The sequence below is a fragment of the Argentina anserina genome, chromosome 5 (genome assembly GCF_933775445.1).
Source record: "Argentina anserina chromosome 5, drPotAnse1.1, whole genome shotgun sequence".
Classification (NCBI taxonomy): domain Eukaryota; kingdom Viridiplantae; phylum Streptophyta; class Magnoliopsida; order Rosales; family Rosaceae; genus Argentina; species Argentina anserina.
In genome coordinates, this window is record NC_065876.1 from 8701847 (window position 1) to 8720307 (window position 18461).

Genomic DNA, 18461 nt, shown 5'->3' on the forward strand with positions numbered 1-18461 from the left:
TTTTTCTATTATGCAGTTGGGTTGCTACTGTATGGTTTGGCTCACCGCTGGGACTAAGAATTGATAAGGCAATGATTACTAGTTTTGATCGGTGGCTCTACTCTCTATCTAACAGTTTTAGAGACGCAAGAAAAAAAGATGTATTTCTCTCTTTGTGCAGCTCTATATGCTGGATGATATGGAAGGCTAGATGCAATTATGTGTATAAAGGTACCCCTTTATCTCCTATGTTCACCATCAATCAAGCAATCAAACTTGCTACTGAGTACATTGAAGCTAAAGTCATACATGTACCTCATCCAATAGAGCAAGAGAGAGTGTATCTGAGATCATGGGCTCCTCCACCTCCTGATTATCCGAAAGTTAATTGTGATGCTGCCTGGAGTAAAGACAAGCTTGTTGGTCTGGGTGTTGTCGTTTGTGACGAGTCGGGTCGTTTTATTGAGGGATTAGCTGCCATTAGTTCTTGCCTCTCGTCAGACCAAGCGGAAGCTGAAGCTGTACTGATGGGTGTCAATTTGGCAGTCTCTCAAGGAAGAGATAAATTTGTTATAGAATCTGATTCAAAGACTGTGATTGATGGTTTAAGGTATAAGTCAAACAATTACTGGAGAATTTACCCTATTCTTAGACGAATTTGGTCTCTGAGCAATGGAATCAGTGATTGCATTTGGAGCTGGGCTCCCCGTGAAGTAAATGGCGCTGCTCACCGAGCTGCCACGCTTGCCGACGAGACTCTGGGTCTGAAAAGATGGGTTAACCGACGACCACGGCCTCTTTTTTCTGTGTTGAGAAATGATGGTATGCCAACTCCGCCGATGGCATGATTTGTTGTTAGTCTACTTATCATAGTTGAGATCTTTACCCTTGTTGTTTGTATTTTGTGAGTCTCAGGTTTTCTGGGTTCAATTTAGGCTTTTGCCTTAATGAAGTTTCTTCATTATTCAAAAAAGAAGAAGAGAGGCACAACTACAACTAGCTAGCTAGCTAGAGTTGGTTATTAAGATATTGATCACTAAGTTCATAACCTATGTGTTACTCAATTGGCCATGCAGTCAGTCCACTAGGAATAAATCAAAGCAGTTTTTGGCCTGCAACGGTTTGCCTTTGCCAGCCACTACCACAAAGCCCCCTTACCCTTTTCTGGTTGTTGCTTTCTATTTCAGCATCTTCATTATCTCGAAGGAACCACCACAGCCACTCCATTCTTGCCTAGGAGGGTCCTCAAAATCTTAAGACTCATTATGGAAAGGGAAAGAAAGAAGAGGCATGACTAGATTGTCTTAGTTCATGTTATTAGTAGTAATATAATCTCTTGTGGAGATCTTTAAGTTCTGAAAATCAGTCATTTTGTAACATGATACAATGCATATTAATATAATCTTTTGTTACAAGACCGCAACGGCTTATGCGTATTAATGTCTCAATAATGTATGTGAAACATATAGTTAGCTTGATATACAATGCTGATTTATTCTCTAATCGCTCAAATTTATATAGATTCAACATTTAAACAATGGATTTACCCATACTGAGCGTATTTCTCGAAATCAACTACCTACAAGTTTGCAGGCTACATCAAAATGGTGTAAACTTTACGGTGACTTGTGCTCTGTCATAAGCAACAAAGAGATCATCACCCCAATTGCAGCAAAAGTGAAGTTCATGTAACACACGGTCAATGGATAGTGAAGTTCTGTTTGGGCGTTGCCCTTTTTATTGTCTATGAAAGTATTCAGCATTAACCAAAAAAAAAAAAAGACTTTTCCAACAGAGTTTTGCTCTCCAAGACCAACCTGTCCACAGCTCTAAATCAAACCAAAGACTTGTTCACAGTTTTTGGCTCTGGAAAACAACCAATAAAAGGAAATGGAAAGAGCTAGAAAAGAGGAAGAAGAACCACAAGGAAAAATAGGCAAAGTCATGAACTCACCTTGCCTTAAACAAGCCTCAAAAACCTGCTTACATGGTTGTTGTGCAGCTCCTCTTCGAACTCCGAGATCGTCGATGACAAACAACAATGCCACCGTTATCAGGTATGACTTCTCTCTTGCAACAGCTGCTTCCCTCTGCTGCTACCCCAACCCCCAATTCACAAACCATGAGTCCCTCCCTTCATTACAGGAGTCATATGCCTATTTCATTGAAGCTTATACTCAATACTCCCAAACTGATCAAGCAGACTATATCAGAGCCCATGAGTATCACCATCTCAAACTCTCCAAACATGTCTGCCTTGATTACATTGGACACGGCCTCTTCTCATTCTCTCAGTTCCAAAAGCATTACCAAACACCTTCAATTGCTTCGACATCATCATCATCTCCTCCTCCTACTAGTATTCCTCAACCTCTAAATTCTCCGGAACCAATCTTTTTCGATATTTCGTACAAGTCAGTGAACTTGCACACCCAAATCTTGTATGGGAGGCAAGAATCAGAATTTGAATTTGAATTTGAAATGAAGAAAAGAATCATGGCTTACATGAACATCTCGGAAGTAGATTACAGCTTGGTTTTCACTGCCAATCAATCGTCTGCTTTCAAACTTCTAGCAGACTCTTATCCCTTCCAGAACAATCCGAACCTGTTAAGTGTTTATGACTACAAGAATGAGGCTGTGGATGTAATGGCAGAAAGCTGTAAGAAAAGAAGAGGACGAGTCATGTCTGCGGTGTTCTCATGGCCTAACATGAGAGTTCATTCAAGTAAACTGAAGAGAAAGATTGGGAAGAGGAAAAAGATGAGGAAGCGGCCAGGACTGTTCGTCTTTCCACTTCAATCAAGAGTCACCGGAGTTCGATACTCGTATCAGTGGATGAGCATAGCGCAAGAAAATGGGTGGCATGTGTTGCTTGATGCATGTGCATTGGGACCTAAGGACATGGAGACATTAGGCCTGTCTTTGTTCAAGCCTGACTTTCTCATATGCTCTTTCTTCAAAGTTTTCGGGGAAAATCCATCCGGGGTTGGTTGCTTGTTTGTCAAGAAATCAAGTGCTTCAGTGTTAAAGGATTCCTCAGTTGCTTCGAGCATAGGAATCGTGAGCCTCATCGCGTCTTCAATACCATCTCGATTAGTAGTAGAGAAGCCAAGTGACAAAGAAGTCTCACTAAAGCAAAAAGGGCACACATTTTCAGAAATTGTAGAGCTAGAGAGAGATTATTCGGTGTCTGACCAATCCGAGAATTGGGAGAGTTATGAAAGTGGCAAGAGCTCGGGAATTGAATGCAGGGGTTTGGATCATGCAGATGAACTAGGACTGGTACTAATCAGTAGGAGAGCAAGGTACCTGATCAACTGGTTGGTGAATGCATTGATGAGTCTTCAACATCCACATTACTCCGAATATGGGCATCAATTGGTCAAAATCTATGGCCCTAAGATTAAATTCGACAGAGGACCAAGCCTTGCCTTCAATGTGTTCGATTGGAAAGGGGAGAAGATAGAGCCTTCAATAGTCCAGAAGCTTGCTGATCGACACAACATTTCACTGAGTTATGGAATTTTAGACCACATTTGGTTCTCGGACAAGCACCAAGAAGAAAAGGAAACCAAGTCGGAGACATGTAGAAGTGAAGTGGAAGGAGCTCATGTTTCTGTGGTCACAGCTGCATTGGGTTTCTTGACAAATTTCGAAGACGTTTACAGACTGTGGGCATTTGTTTCGAGGTTTTTGGATGCCGACTTTGTAGAGAAGGAGAGGTGGAGATACATGGCACTCAATCAAAAGACTGTTGAGGTTTGAACTTTGGAAGTAGGATTTTTTTCATTCTTTCACATTATGAGGAACAATCAGGACATGTATTATCCATATTAGACAAGTTTCTTCAATGAATTACATACACACATTATAGGAAAACAAAATTCAGAAAGAAGAAGAAACAAATGTAAAGATAATACCTGATATCTCTACCAGACTGCTGCATTGTAATGGAGCATTATAAAGTGAAGAAAAGATTCAGATTGACTGTCTGATATGTTGTTTACTTATATAAGAGAGTAAATTTAGTTTACATATACACACGACTAGCTAATTAGCTGCATAAGAAAGAATGAACAGTTTCAATCCCACATCTTATTTCTTACTAGAGACTCTAACATTGATAGAGACTAGAAAAGTCCAACAAAAAAGAGTTCTATACCTCTGTATTTGTATTCGTTTTATACCAAAAAGTTTTTGGAGCCTACTCAGAGGGAGTTGTTACTACAACTTTGTTGCATTTCTATTTTTTTTTTAAATTATGGGCTGAATAGGCCACAAAAGTGAAGTCATAATTCTTACAAGTTACAAAAACAGTGCTGTAATTGAAATCAAAATCAGTACTTTGTTTTGGCATATACAGTGAATTATTGTGCAACCAGTAGTGACAGGCATGCCAAGGAGAACCACGACAAAGCTGAAATTACAAAATTGATAATCAAAGATGAAACTGGAGAACATGATTATTCAGAGAGACAACGAGCATGAGATCAAAGATTGGGACAAATTGGGTTATGCTTATATCTTGGGTAACATTTGGATTAAAGAAACAGAAGTGGGCCTCGAATATTTTGGCTCAGTCTAGAGTTTTTTTTTCTCAATTTTATTTTTCAAAGCAATTTCAATTACAAGCAAAGAGTTATCGAAATGTACCTTGGCAAATTTGCACATCAATATTTGGGCTACAGAGACATTTATGCTCCAGACTTTGGTGTCTCACTACAATATCAGTATCAATAGAATACATGACCTCTCGTACACATAACCATCATGTACTCACTCAAGAGAGTTGTTTGATCACTTTGATGATTTTGCAAACCTGTCAATTTGACAATATTACTTTGAAATTTAAGTTGAGCTTAGCTCCGTTGTAGTGACTCTACACACTCACAAATCAGAATAATATGAAGAAATTTATTATCAACTATATTGAACGGTTTTTTAACGCTTGTGATTAATTAGTACTACAGCTTTCGGAATACTTGATCAATAGCGGAATGTAAGTGACTGAAGCAAATTAAACTCTAAATATCTCAATGCATTGAATATCGTGTTAGTTCCCCACCTAATCTTCTGAAAATGACTAAAGAAAAATAAATAATGTTAACACGTTCACATGTGATAATGTAATTCTTGTTAGTGTTAATTGTGACGGCTGCAATAGTTATATATAATAATGGCATGTAATCGCTTGATTACAATTGTGCCTTGGACCTCAGTTTATAAATCGAATTAAGTTGCTTACTCGTGTGGATCATTGACTTGTATACCATGCTTCTTTGCTTGACTTAGTTTTTAAACTGTTTTGTGGTTGGCAGACAGGTAGGTGATAATGTGAGATCAACAAAAATGTAACACCAATTAAAGTAAAATAGTTCGTGCTCACTACTGGAGAAGAGTAACCAAATCAAGTAATTCAGAACACAGGCCTCCATTGCTCCATCCAATTCAAGTTACACCAAACGTGCAAGCTTTCAAGTTCTATTCTTTAAGCCTTATATCAAGCTATCAAATTTGATAAAAAGTATTTGTTCCCAAGCAACAAAGAGTACTAAGTAATGAGTTGTCTTCATTCCCTATGCCAGGAAATTGCATATGTTAATTCACTTTTGATGGATTTTACTTAGACAAAACAATATTGTTCGCTAAAATATAAAATAACTCAAAGACCTCATGAATCATGCCTCACGATTTGCATAAGGAGATAATATATTCGCACTGCTCAATCTCTAAACGACGATCTAAATTCATATCATGACAAATCTACGGTATGTATTCTGTTACTTTAAAAATATCACATTTGGATATTAAAATTATTAGTCGTGGATGTAAATTAGAGTATGAATTTGGATACATAAGATTTGTGGCTTCTCATTATTCGCGCATCATCTTCCATACAAGTAGGAAATTTGTGTAGTAATGCTTTGAAGGTTGGACTTTGATCGAGCTCTCCATGTTTTACCAACCAAGTCAGCTGCCTTGGATTTGCGTCAAAGTTATCGCTCTCTATTTAATAAACGTATGTAGTAGTATGTGTGAAACATATACTAAACAATTTCTCCAATATGAGTATATGACTACATTATGTATCCCACACCAACTTCGACAGAGACGTCATTTTTTGGCACATAATGAAAGAAGATGTCAATATTTGGTTGCATTTGATCAACATTGGCATGCTGTAGTACTCTGTATTATATGCACCTCTAGTCCTCTACTTAATTGTTTAAGTAAATGCAATAATCGGTGAAAGTGTGCTGGGGTTCCAATTATCTAAGAATGATTGACAAAGAAAAGCATCTCATAATCTAATAATCTAATGGGTCCAAATTGAGGCACAATTTGGAGGACCCAATTTCTGCATGTTGCATGTTGTAAATGTTCAATTCGTTGGCAATGGTAGCATTTTGATAATTATTTCGCTCGTTCATAATCAAATTGTCTAAAAGAAAATTCATCATCATATGAGTTATACGATCCCCTACAATATGTACCTGTACGTCTAGAGTGAGAATTTGAAGACATATATTTGATCTTATAGAAGTCTATTAAGCTCGAGTAATTATGAATGAATAGACATCATTTTCTTTGTTGAAGGTGGACGATATGTAATTGTAATAGCACAAAGGAGTAAAAATACAATAGGAAAAAAACCTAGATGATCTACAAACGTGGCAAATTAGCAAACAAAACTACAATGAAATAGTAGAACAATACCCCTAAAATAATTGTACATTTTGAAGTAATAAATCATAAAATCTCTTCAATTTAGACTAGCTACCGTGTATGAGAGGTTGCATATACATGTATGATGTATGCTGGTAGTTTTACTACATAATGTTGAGACGAGTTATTTCTTCTTGGTAATGAGTGTAAAAATGTATTGAGACTTCTTAAATAAGTTAGGTTACGTACAACTGAAGCTCTTTCGGTTATTGTTCACTATAATCAAAGGAATTTTAGGTAGGAAGGATAGTACAGAATTAATGGCACCTCCGAAATCTCATAATCTATAATTTTAGATAATATTATATAACGTAATCACCTAGTAGGGAGATTATATATGTGATGCTTCTTTAGGGGACGAGATTGTTATTGTTGGTATTAGGTTGTCTACATGCAAGTTTATCAGCATGTTATGAGCTATGTATGCATGCATGAGGAAGATTTGGTTGTTCACTTCAAAATTTTTAATCATCTGTGTTATTTAATCACTTGCCAAATTTCGGTATTTGATCTAAATAATAAAATACTCCAAGAAAAAGTGTTTACCTTCACAAAAATAAATAAATAAATAAATATAGTGACATATGGATGCACCTAGTGTAATGTGTGACTTTATGCACTCCACCATTCATATGGGAATACTTTTGGAGAGAGAAAATTAACACACTGCACTTAAAGATGGTTGTTCTAAATTGACTTAATTTCGGCCGGTTGTTCCAAATTTTATACTCTTTAAGTAAATTACACATGACTTTTCCAACTAGAGAAGTAAAGAGTCATATACTGCATTTGGCCACATTAAGCAAACATTAATAAAAAATATATATTGACAAATTGCTGATTTATTTGATAACAATGACATAAGCTTGACATGATCCCAAATTAATGGACACAAATTGTACTTAGAAAAGTAACGCAATTGGAACCCAGCTTGCATCACACCTCTCAATCAAGTGCTGCAAATCGTAAATCACATGGTCGTCCCTGCGAGCCTTTAGTGGCAAGATGATTGCACCTAACTAAAACTAAACAAGATTATGCAAAATACTTATGAAAAATACTAAAAAAAAAACAAAATTACACTAAAGAAAGACAGTTTTGTGATGCATTTCATGAAATGTGACAACATAAAAAATGCAATTATCTGGAGGTGTTAACGCATTGTACTACGTCGGTGTAGTTCACTTCATTACGCTAATCTATACCGCGATGTGTTCCTTATTCTTCTTTATGTCACAAATAACACAACTTGTTAGAGTGGAGACCACGGCGACGTGGTCTTCAACTCGATGTTTAAGTCAGGTGAATGGTAATTTTGACAGAGTAACAATGAGTGGTTTGGTTTGTTTACCTTATGAGGTTAAGGGTTTGATCTTTAATAGTTGAGTTGATGTAGACCATTCACTCATCCTCTGATGTGGGACTTGATCCATTTGAGGTGTTATATGGAGTTTTCTTTGAGATGCGCGTGCGGGCGCATCCGTAGTCGGTTTGACCCGCGGGGCGGCTCGTTGTACAACTGGCATAACTGGCTCCATGCCCGTACTGCGGGGTTGGGCCGCTTCTGAACCTATATATGCTAATAGTCGTGCTGATTATAGTTAGACATAAGCCTATACCAACAGTAGGTAAGTTTGTAACAAGCACAAGTATCAGTCTTTGTATCGTGACGTCAGGCAAAGTCCGAACTCACCTTAGTCTAGTTCAGCTATTCACATTTCTTCACAGTTTTACCTTTGTGCTTGGTCATCTGAGCTACTATTTCGTATTAGTTTTTTGGTCATGTGATCATACGAACAGTCAAATTAGGTTGTCTGACAAATACACGCCGCGATATGCAGTAGGCCCCGCATTTTGAGAGATCCTATTTGAAATTAATTGATTAAATTTTGCAGCAGTGGCCGGAAAAGGAGTTAAACTAATCGGACGGCCCAGGGAATCCCGAGGGGTAGCTGGGGTTGTGGTCTGTGTCACCCAGATCTCAGGTCACAGGTTAGCTGGCGGGCCGTTAGGTCCGTTTACGTGACAGTCTTCCTGATTATTAGATTTGTCCGACATTTTCAATACGAAAACCACTTCTCTTAACACTGTTAAGAGTCTCATCTGAGAGTGTCCGAGAAATAAATTTTTCACCCACGATATCAAGAAAATTCTAATAAGAATCTTCAGCGTCGTAAAGGCACACACAACTGCATTGAGTTGTACGACTAGGGTCTAAATAAGGTCATTACAACCGTCTCACATCTCTGTAATTACCTATAAATATACAATGTGAAATTACATATTGGTTAGGTGATAGCCACATTACCCTTGTACTCTTAGGTCCATATCCCTATCTCATAATTGCAATTACCATATCTACAACATTACATTCCCCCACCATACCTTTAATAAATTTTATGATTTACTTCTAATAACCATATCATTAAATAAAATTCATGAGCATCATACTATCATCAATGACCGTAAACTCCTAAAATTAACTCGATAATTTCAAAATTTACAACGCTGATACGAAATTTAAACAAGTAGTGCGCGCACAACAGAACTCCGCTACATGGCAAAACCGAAAAATAAAACTGATGTGTCATCCCATCTGGTTTTGCTAATTCCATCAAACGCGAGAGCTGCTTCAATGTTAATCTCATCACCCGCCGAGTTAGTTTCCCTATGATTCCGTAAACACCAAAATTCTCTACAACGAACCCCGCAGTAAAAACAAACGTTACAGCAGTTAAAAAAGGAGAAAAGAAACTACAAAACACGCAGGGATGCCCTTAGTCGTCGTGACATGGAGGGGCAGTCTCGGTAATTGCACCATAATTTAGCGGTCAAAGATAGAAGGCGCCCTCCTTGGCCTCAAAGCTCAGCTCCTGCATTTCTGGCTCACTCTCAAGTCACTGCTATATAAACCCAAGCCAACCCCAAAACGTAAATCCACCTCTTCTTCTCATTTTCTCTCCGATTTTTCCAACGACTCTCTTCTATTCTCTCTTAGCCTCTTCAGCTCAGGGAGTCCAAGGCATTTTTCCGATCCAAGACATCGCCGGAGATATGGCCAAGAACGTCGGAATTCTCGCCGTCGACATCTACTTCCCCCCTTCCTGTATCCAGCAGGTTGCGATCTCCCTCACTTTCTCCTCCGCTTTTGCTTTTTTTTTTTTTCGTTTCTTTCTTTTTTATTCTTCTTGTTTGCTTTTCGCTTCGTCATGATCATCATCGCGTTCGGTTTAGATGTGTTTGATTTGGTTCATGTTCAAATTACAAGAACAAGTGAGACGAGCTAAGCTAATTACAGAGTTTGATTTCTTTAAAAAAAAAGATGCTGAAAAATTGAGGTATTCTCGGCATTGGATTTGTAAATCGTTTTCGACATTTTGATGAATTAATATTGGATATTGGTGAAGGATTTTGATCTGAAACTTTGACGATGGAATTTGTACTTGATTATTATTACTATTATTTTGGTTCTAGAATTTACTGTAGAGTGATCAGGTGAAGTTATAGATTTGATTTGTTTGAAGAACTAGTTTTACTATGCTATGATAGGTAGGGGCTAGTTTGTTTGACTGTCAGATTCCACCAAACAAAAAAAGGCCAGAAAGAATACAAAAGATTTGATAAAGAATCAGTAAAAAGCTGATTGTTTGTTTGGTTGGTGACTTTATTAACATCGTAATGGAGTTTTTTCTTTTTCTTTCTTCTATTTTCTAGTTTCGGGGAATTTGTGTGTTTTTCTGATATGTAAACTGCTTTGTTTTTCATTAACTGATAGACTTTTTTGTTCTGTTGTTGATTCGAAATAGGAAGCCTTGGAGGCACACGATGGAGCGAGCAAGGGGAAGTACACTATTGGACTTGGACAAGACTGCATGGCGTTTTGTTCAGAAGTGGAAGATGTCATCTCCATGAGGTACTAGATTTCACATTTCTATACACTATTCGACTTTGTTCATCGCCTGCATTGTGTTTTAATTTGAATGCTTTAAGAATGAAAGGATAAATGTCTGAATTGAACAACGGGAAGCTTATGATCCGCATTAACATTAACGACCTGCATTGAAAATGGCAACAAGCTAATCCAGTCTGGACATATTGAGTGTGATGATATTTGATGAACTTGCCATATAGTCTCATTTTCATCTGCATGATAGTATTATGTTCTGCTCAGAATTTATCATCATATAACATTTGTGTCTGGATTTCCAGTTTGACAGTGGTCACAAACCTCCTTGAGAAGTACGGGGTTGATCCAAAACAAATTGGTCGCCTGGAAGTTGGCAGTGAAACTGTGATAGACAAGAGCAAATCTATCAAGACCTTCCTGATGCAAATCTTTGAGGTATTATTTCGCAGTGATCTTTAACATTTACTTTCTTCATTCTGATGGGGTGTGATGAGCCATATGTTCAATATTATTTTGCTTATTTATAATAATATATTAAACATTTCAGCTTACCTGTAGGCTCTTCCCATCGTTTTCGTTTGTCTAACACTGTTTTCTTGCCATTTCCTAAGCTAATTCCCATCGAAATGTTCTAACACTGATCTTTGCTCACTTAAAAATGTCCAGAAACACGGAAATACTGACATTGAAGGTGTTGACTCAACTAATGCATGCTATGGAGGAACTGCTGCTTTATTCAACTGTGTCAATTGGGTGGAGAGTAGCTCGTGGGATGGACGCTATGGACTTGTTGTGTGCACTGATAGTGCGGTATGATCATACACATTGCGTTTGGTTATTTTTTGAGTTCATTCAAGTTTAGAGTTGTACAGCCTATTGGTTTCGTCTTTATTCTAGTATCTCATTAGACATATCCTGTATCAGGTCTATGCAGAAGGACCAGCCCGGCCAACCGGTGGAGCAGCTGCTATTGCCATGCTGATTGGACCTGACGCTCCTATTGCTTTTGAAAGCAAAATTAGGGGGAGTCATATGTCTCACGTCTATGACTTTTACAAGCCTGACCTTGCCAGTGAATATCCGGTAATCCTCTTTCCATAGTTTTTTTACGTGCTTCATGCAAAAGAACTCAGTTAGTGTTTTCTATCTCATTCCTGATTGAAGGGTCTCTTCAAAAAAATTATGCTTTATATGGAGATAGGAAAATGGATATTTATACTTGACTGATGTTTTGGTCGTCTTATCCAATTTCAGTTTTGTCTGTTCTATAATCATGTGTATATTTCTTCAGGTTGTTGATGGGAAACTATCTCAAACATGCTATCTGATGGCCCTTGATTCTTGCTATAAGCAATTATGTAAAAAGTGAGTTCCTTTGAAAATGGTGAATTAATTCATCATTATATGATCATGTTTTTTGCTTATGTCAATGTCTAAATGGTTTCTTGCCTTGTGTAGGTATGAGAAAATTGAAGGCAAACAATTTTCTATCTCTGACGCTGAGTATTTTGTATTTCATTCCCCATACAACAAGGTACATGTCTTAGCACTCTCCACTTGATATCTGGCAACTGATCTATCTGAGTTCACATTTGATATATGAAATAGTTTTGTTCTTAAAGTAGTACCTTTTAAATCTCTTGCAGCTTGTGCAAAAAAGCTTTGCTCGTTTGGTGTTCCAAGACTCCTTGAGGAATGCCTGGTTAGTTTTTGTTTTCCCACCATTACTCAGACAATCATACTGCCCATAGTTCTGGATGTTTAGTGTTAATGTACTTGTACTTGGTAATTTATTATATTTTCTTCCATATGCAGTTCCATTGACGAGGCTGCCAAAGAAAAGTTCGCAGCATTCGCAAGCCTATCTAGTGATGAGAGCTATGCAAGCAGGGATCTTGAGAAGGTACAAATAAAACCTGATCTCATCACAAGTATTGTTTAAAAATCCAATTTTTTGGTAACTTTCTCGTTTTTATTAGACATTTTTTATCTCCTAATTCTTCCCAAGCTAAATATGCTTGTAGTTTTAAGTTCTTGCTGTCGATCTCTAATTAATTTTGTTTGACTCCAGGTAGCCCAGCAGGTTGCTAAGCCTCTATATGACGCAAAGGTGCAACCCACAACTCTGGTACCAAAGCAAGTTGGAAACATGTACACTGCATCTCTTTATGCCGCATTTGCTTCCCTCCTTCACAACAAACATGACTCATTGGTAAATGCCTGGAAATTCGGTCAAAACACTTGATTTTTTCTTTGTCAGTCTGTATTCTAATAAATTTTTTTGTTTCATAACAGGATGGAAAGCGTGTGATACTGTTCTCATACGGAAGTGGCTCAACTGCAACCATGTTCTCATTGCAACTCCGTGCGGGTCAACATCCATTTAGCTTGAAGAACATTGCCGCTGTGATGAATGTTGGAGAGAAGTTGAAGTCACGACATGAGGTATTTGTTTTTTCCAACCCTTGTCCATGAATCTGAATCCCTCACGTAAATCCCAAGATTAGCATCTTACAAAACCACTTCCATTTACAACCTTGTAGTACCGAATGGCAAGTTGAAGTGCCGTTTTCTAACTATTTGCGGAATGGAATTCACTTATTGTATATGTGCTTTGATGCAGTTCCCTCCAGAGAAGTTCTGTGACATCATGAAGATCATGGAGCACAGGTATGGAGGCAAAGACTTTGTGACCAACAAGGACATTAGCCTTCTACTTCCAGGCACATTCTACCTCACTGAAGTTGACTCTAAGTACCGTAGATTCTATGCCCAGAAGGATTGCACTGAGAATGGTGTGGTTGCCAACGGTCACTGATTCGTCGAAATGTCCAAGTATCTAATGCCACGAATGAAGTCGGCATTTATGTTGCTAGATTGTCAGCTGTAACTCGAATACACTACACTCGTAAGTTTGTATGCTAAGAGCAAATAGTTTGTTTGGCAGCAAGTGTTGTCAGGTTAATTTTTTTTTTCCTTTTCCCTTACAAATAAATTGTTCAACCATTGTTTAGAATTTAAGGCGAAAAAGAGTGTTGTGACTTGTGAGCATCAGCCATGATGCTGATGTTTGTATCAGAGTCAAAATCCTTGACAATACCTTCTTGTACTCGTACTGTAAAGCTCTTTAATGGAAGTACTAAATTGATTGAAACCTTGGCATTACAATAAGAGCTAGTACGTGATACTATTGTCTCCACAAGACTGGGAATCTTTACCATGAATGTACAAGTCAAATGCAGTAATTGCTCGAAACTTGTAACTTCAGTAAGAGTAAATACTTCCGGATGACATCAAGCTTGAAACTTGTAAAATGAGAGTGGCTCCTTCATTCCAGAAATGGTGTCTGTAAGAAAACGATTCTTGTTGTGATGCGGTCACTACCAGGTTCCCATTGGAGTCGAAGATCAGTGTCTAGAATTTGAGAAAATACACTTTCCTGGGAATCAGCCTCGAATATGCTGTAGAATCTTGACAATGATACTTTAATGGGTCATTTGTGCATCACTACTCCTTCCTATTCAGCAAATCCGCAAACAAAATGTAAAGCCTTTTCCTCTTTCTCATACATCCAAGACCGCAAGTATGCTACACATTTTTTTTGTTACAGTAAAATGGTGGCTGAGTGAGGTACTCCTTCAGAACCTACACGTCTCGTATTCTAATAGAAAAACTCTTAAATACGCGTGCGACTAAACGCATTAGGGTCTAATCTAAGAGCATTGGGGCAGGGTCTAAGAGATGCTTCAGCTTTGTGTAAATGTATATTTAGGACGATGGACCACGGTATAGAGATTAGGTTGAAGCCGAGTGCCAACCCAGGTCTCACCAAAACGCAGCGCAAAAGGCATTTTCTTTCCAGATCTTTCCGCCCCGATGGGCCCAGCCCCACAATTGCCCACCCACGTAGGCCCCGGCCAGACGTAGCCCCAATCTCCACCGCGTGATCTTTCCAATCTTTTTTCTCCTCTGCCCCACACCCCACATTACAAGTGGTGGACCTCTGGGCCCCCACTCTCGTCCCTTCTTCTTACATAGAAAAATAGAGGGCCTGAGCTCATTCATGACTTCCATTTCTCCCAAAACCTCGTAGCAAAGCCTAATTACTCTACCGTCTAACACAAAGCGACGTCGTCTTCCCCTCTGGAAAAAATGACGTCGTATTTTGAGGATCAAGAAGACGACGGAGGAGGAGGAGGAGGTTCTGATCGCAGCACCAGCACCGCCGACCCGGAGGAGAATCATAACAGTGAGAGCAACATGACCGGAGCTTTTCCGAGGCAGCTGGCTATTTTTGACGAGAGGGCAGCGTTGAAGCTCAAGATGGAGCCTCTTGACTCGGACCCACCTTCGGACTCGGACCGCCGGGCCCAACCGCCGCAGGCTCAGTCCCTCGGAATGGTCTCTCTGGCGGCGATGCAGATGCAAATGCCCGCGCCGGCGGCCAGGCGCGCCTCCACCAAGGACCGTCACACCAAAGTCGAGGGCCGCGGCCGGAGGATCCGAATACCCGCCACGTGTGCGGCCCGGATCTTCCAGCTGACCCGGGAGCTAGGGCACAAGTCCGACGGCGAAACCGTGCGGTGGCTCCTCGAACACGCCGAGCAGGCCATCATCGAAGCCACCGGCACCGGAACCGTCCCGGCCATCGCTGTCTCCGTCGGCGGGACCCTCAAGATCCCAACCACGCCCATCAGCCACCCCAACCCGGCCGACAGCTCCTCATCACCGTCCTCCGCCGCGGCGGCCAAGAAGCGGAAGCGCCCCTCGAACAGCGACTTCGTTGACCTAAGCGACGCCGTATCACAGTCCTCGGGGCTCGCGCCGGTGTGGCCGTCCACGCCTCAGCCGGTCACTCAAGGCCTCGTCCCCGTCTGGGCCGTGGGGAACGCCGCCGGCATGATGGTCCCGGCCAACGCGTTCTGGATGATTCCACCAAACGGCTCAGGTCAGGTCGTCTCGGCCGCTGGCCCGTCGAGCCAGTCACCGCAAATATGGGCCCTCTCCCCGACTGTGACGCATGTATTCAACATGGCCGCGGCCCGGCCCATATCGACGTTCGTGGCCAACGCCGGAGGAGTGGAGATTCGCGGTCCGTCGCCGGCCCTTTCAAACTCGGCGGTGAGCACTTGCACGGTGGGGTCGAAGGCGGCGAAGAAGTCTTCGTCGACAATGGCGCCTAGCGTGAGCTCCAGTGGTAGTGGTAGTGGTAACAGTAACAATAATAATAACAATGGTAAGAAAGCTCAGATGCTTAGGGACTTTACTTTAGAGATTTACGACAAGCAGGAGTTGCAGTTCATGGGTCGACCCGACGGCCCAGAAAGCCAGTGATCATGGTCCTTTAACTGGCCATTGGTGATTGTTATCCTTATTGAAATCAAAAATAAAAATTTCAGAAGCATGATAGTTGTTTTTGTTTGCTTTGTTCTTCTTCGATTTTGATCCTTAAAAAACTTGATCAATATTTTCTGTTTATAAATTAGTACAAGCATCAGAACTGGGTTGTGAAGTAGTTGCAGGGTGTGGATAGTGAAGCTCCGAGTCAGTGGGAGAGAACGAAAGAGAGCGGAGTACGTCCGACCGTACGTCACACGTGCGCGGATCTCACACGTGTCATGGTAGGCGGAATTCGTTGAGAGCTGGTGGGTCAGGCGTGCCCATATTAGGGTTTCTCTTTTTATCCGAGCATACACTCTCTCGGTTTGGGCAGGATCCGTCACGCGTCGTCAGCGTAGTTTCAGATTCGGTCGTGGTGGGCACGCGATTGACGTGCGGGTGGGGTGCGATCCGAGTGGAGGGTGGGCCTGCGTTGAAGCTGTCAATGGGTGGTGATGAGGTCGAGTGGACCGAGGAGACGGATGGGGAGTTGGGTCGGGTTTAGTTTGGGTTGGGTTGGTCCGATCGAGATGGAAGGCACAGGGATTGTGCTCCGCCCTCCCTCCTCATTTATCTCATCAAACACCACTGCCGTCGGCTCCTCCGCCTAAACATTGGCCGGCAGCTTGTGCATGACTTAAACTAGAAAACTAAGTAAAGAATTTTCTGTTGGGTGAAGTTCAAGTCTCTTTTCGATTCTCATGAGAGCTAGACATCCAAAACATATGCACATCGGCTACGTTTGGCAACCTGGATTGGCATTGTATTAGGATAATTACTGGATTTGATTAGGATAGGATTGGATTTCTAATAATGCTTTTAAGTTTTTGGTAAAAAGGATTTAAGCTGGAATGGATATCTTTTCAACTGAGCGAGAACCAGAGTTGTCGTCAACCACACCACCTCGAGACGTAATCTCATATCTTATTCTCTACGGTTTGTACCCCAATCCGACCCTGACCTAAACTCGAAAGCCATGGCCTCCATAACTGACCCTTCTCCATCTCACTCTCCTCCAACCCCACCGCAAAGCCTTCATTCTTCATGCCCAACAATCTGGCGAAGCTCTTCGAGGTAAAACCATGGGTCCATGGCGTCGCGGCTCTCCAGTTATAGTTTGTTTGGAATAGCTCTTTAATTCGCGCAGTTCATTGATGACTGTAGGGTAAATCAAGTATGCCGGATCTGGTTAATCGAAGCTGCCGATTGATCGGAACTTCTGGATCTTTGAGTTCGACCAATTTCAGGTTCGCAGAGGAATCGTAGAACAAAGGAGGCGCATAGGTGTTTGGTGATTGTGTTTTGATGGAAGAAAGATGATGGTCAATTAGGAAGTCATCTTTGTTTTTAAGTTGAATCTTGTACAGATTGTACAAATCCCACCTCTCCAACCGGATTTTTATATCCTACACTGACAAGATATGATATCCTATCCTATAATGATCTAAACTGCCAAACGCAAGACCGGATATTTTTTTCTCCAATCTGGTCAGTTATCCGGTGAAACAAACACGGCCATCATATACCCTTGACTCTTCATGAATTTCGGAAGTCCAAAAAACCATGATTTACGTATGAAGGATAACAAACTCTTCACCAAGTCTCTTCATGTTTCGACAGCTCGAGGAAAGAGAAGCGATCATTCTAGGATTTCTAGCGTCCTCGTAATTTATTTTAATGAACATGAACAACTTATTCGTTCTTTCTTTTTGGTTACATCACCTCAATTTTAGACATCATATATTCCTACGAACAGGGGAAAAATACTCATCCATTTAAGGAATCTGACCATCCAAGGTATGCATAAAGTGAGACTTTCAAAAACCTTCTAATGCCTCTCCCAAACCAGGCCCATAGTCGTTGTTCCTTGCATGCCAAGGCACACTAAATTGTTATCTATCTGTAAACATCTGTTTATGTGTAAACCCCCAGCCCCTTGATAATCGTTATGCTCTTGTCTTCTTCTTCTTCTTCTTCAGTTCTTCTTCTTCTTCATTACCTGATAGATAGATATCCAACATGCAAATAGAGCTGCCACCAATAACCTTTTCATTCTGGAAGAGAAACGAGATGAAGCTGGAGAGAATAAGCAACTTAGAAGACAAATCCTATCATGTTTGCCGATCAGGGACGCACTGAGGACCAGAAGTTTATCCCGTAACTGGAAGTCCAAATGTAACAGTCTTCAATCCCTTGCATTCGATGATCGGTGTTGTTTCTCGGATCAAACTGGCATCAACAAGAGGAAGAGTAAAACCACGTTCAAGAAAATTGTTGATCATGTTCTAGTATATAAAGTTGGCTCCATACACACCATCAAGATCTATTGGATGTCATAATAAACATCTATCTGCTGCGCAGATATTGATCAATGGATAAATTTCTCTGTCAAGAAGTTCACACTAGAGCTGTGGAATGATCATCCTTACAGTGTCTCTTCTAGCTTGTTTTTTTCTCTCATGATTTG

General features: G+C 40.4%; 3 protein-coding genes across 3 annotated transcripts; all 3 read left to right on the plus strand.

The window, feature by feature from the left end:
- Nucleotides 1-1911: 1911 nt before the first annotated feature.
- On the plus strand, nt 1912-3947 carry LOC126795128 (molybdenum cofactor sulfurase-like). Its single transcript, XM_050521950.1, has one exon. The coding sequence runs from the start codon at nt 1924-1926 to the stop codon at nt 3745-3747; it is 1824 nt and encodes a 607-aa protein (XP_050377907.1). The 5' UTR covers nt 1912-1923; the 3' UTR covers nt 3748-3947.
- Nucleotides 3948-9633: 5686 nt separating this feature from the next.
- Nucleotides 9634-13769, plus strand: LOC126793098 (hydroxymethylglutaryl-CoA synthase). Its single transcript, XM_050519528.1, has 12 exons — nt 9634-9825; nt 10515-10621; nt 10918-11050; nt 11282-11425; nt 11540-11698; nt 11907-11980; nt 12074-12149; nt 12262-12317; nt 12431-12518; nt 12687-12827; nt 12911-13060; nt 13239-13769. The coding sequence occupies exons 1-12, from the start codon at nt 9763-9765 to the stop codon at nt 13431-13433; spliced, it is 1386 nt and encodes a 461-aa protein (XP_050375485.1). The 5' UTR covers nt 9634-9762; the 3' UTR covers nt 13434-13769.
- Nucleotides 13770-14699: 930 nt separating this feature from the next.
- On the plus strand, nt 14700-16121 carry LOC126794608 (transcription factor TCP9-like). The gene has a single exon (XM_050521363.1). It carries the CDS (start codon nt 14768-14770, stop codon nt 15947-15949), a length of 1182 nt encoding a protein of 393 aa, XP_050377320.1. The 5' UTR covers nt 14700-14767; the 3' UTR covers nt 15950-16121.
- Nucleotides 16122-18461: the final 2340 nt, after the last annotated feature.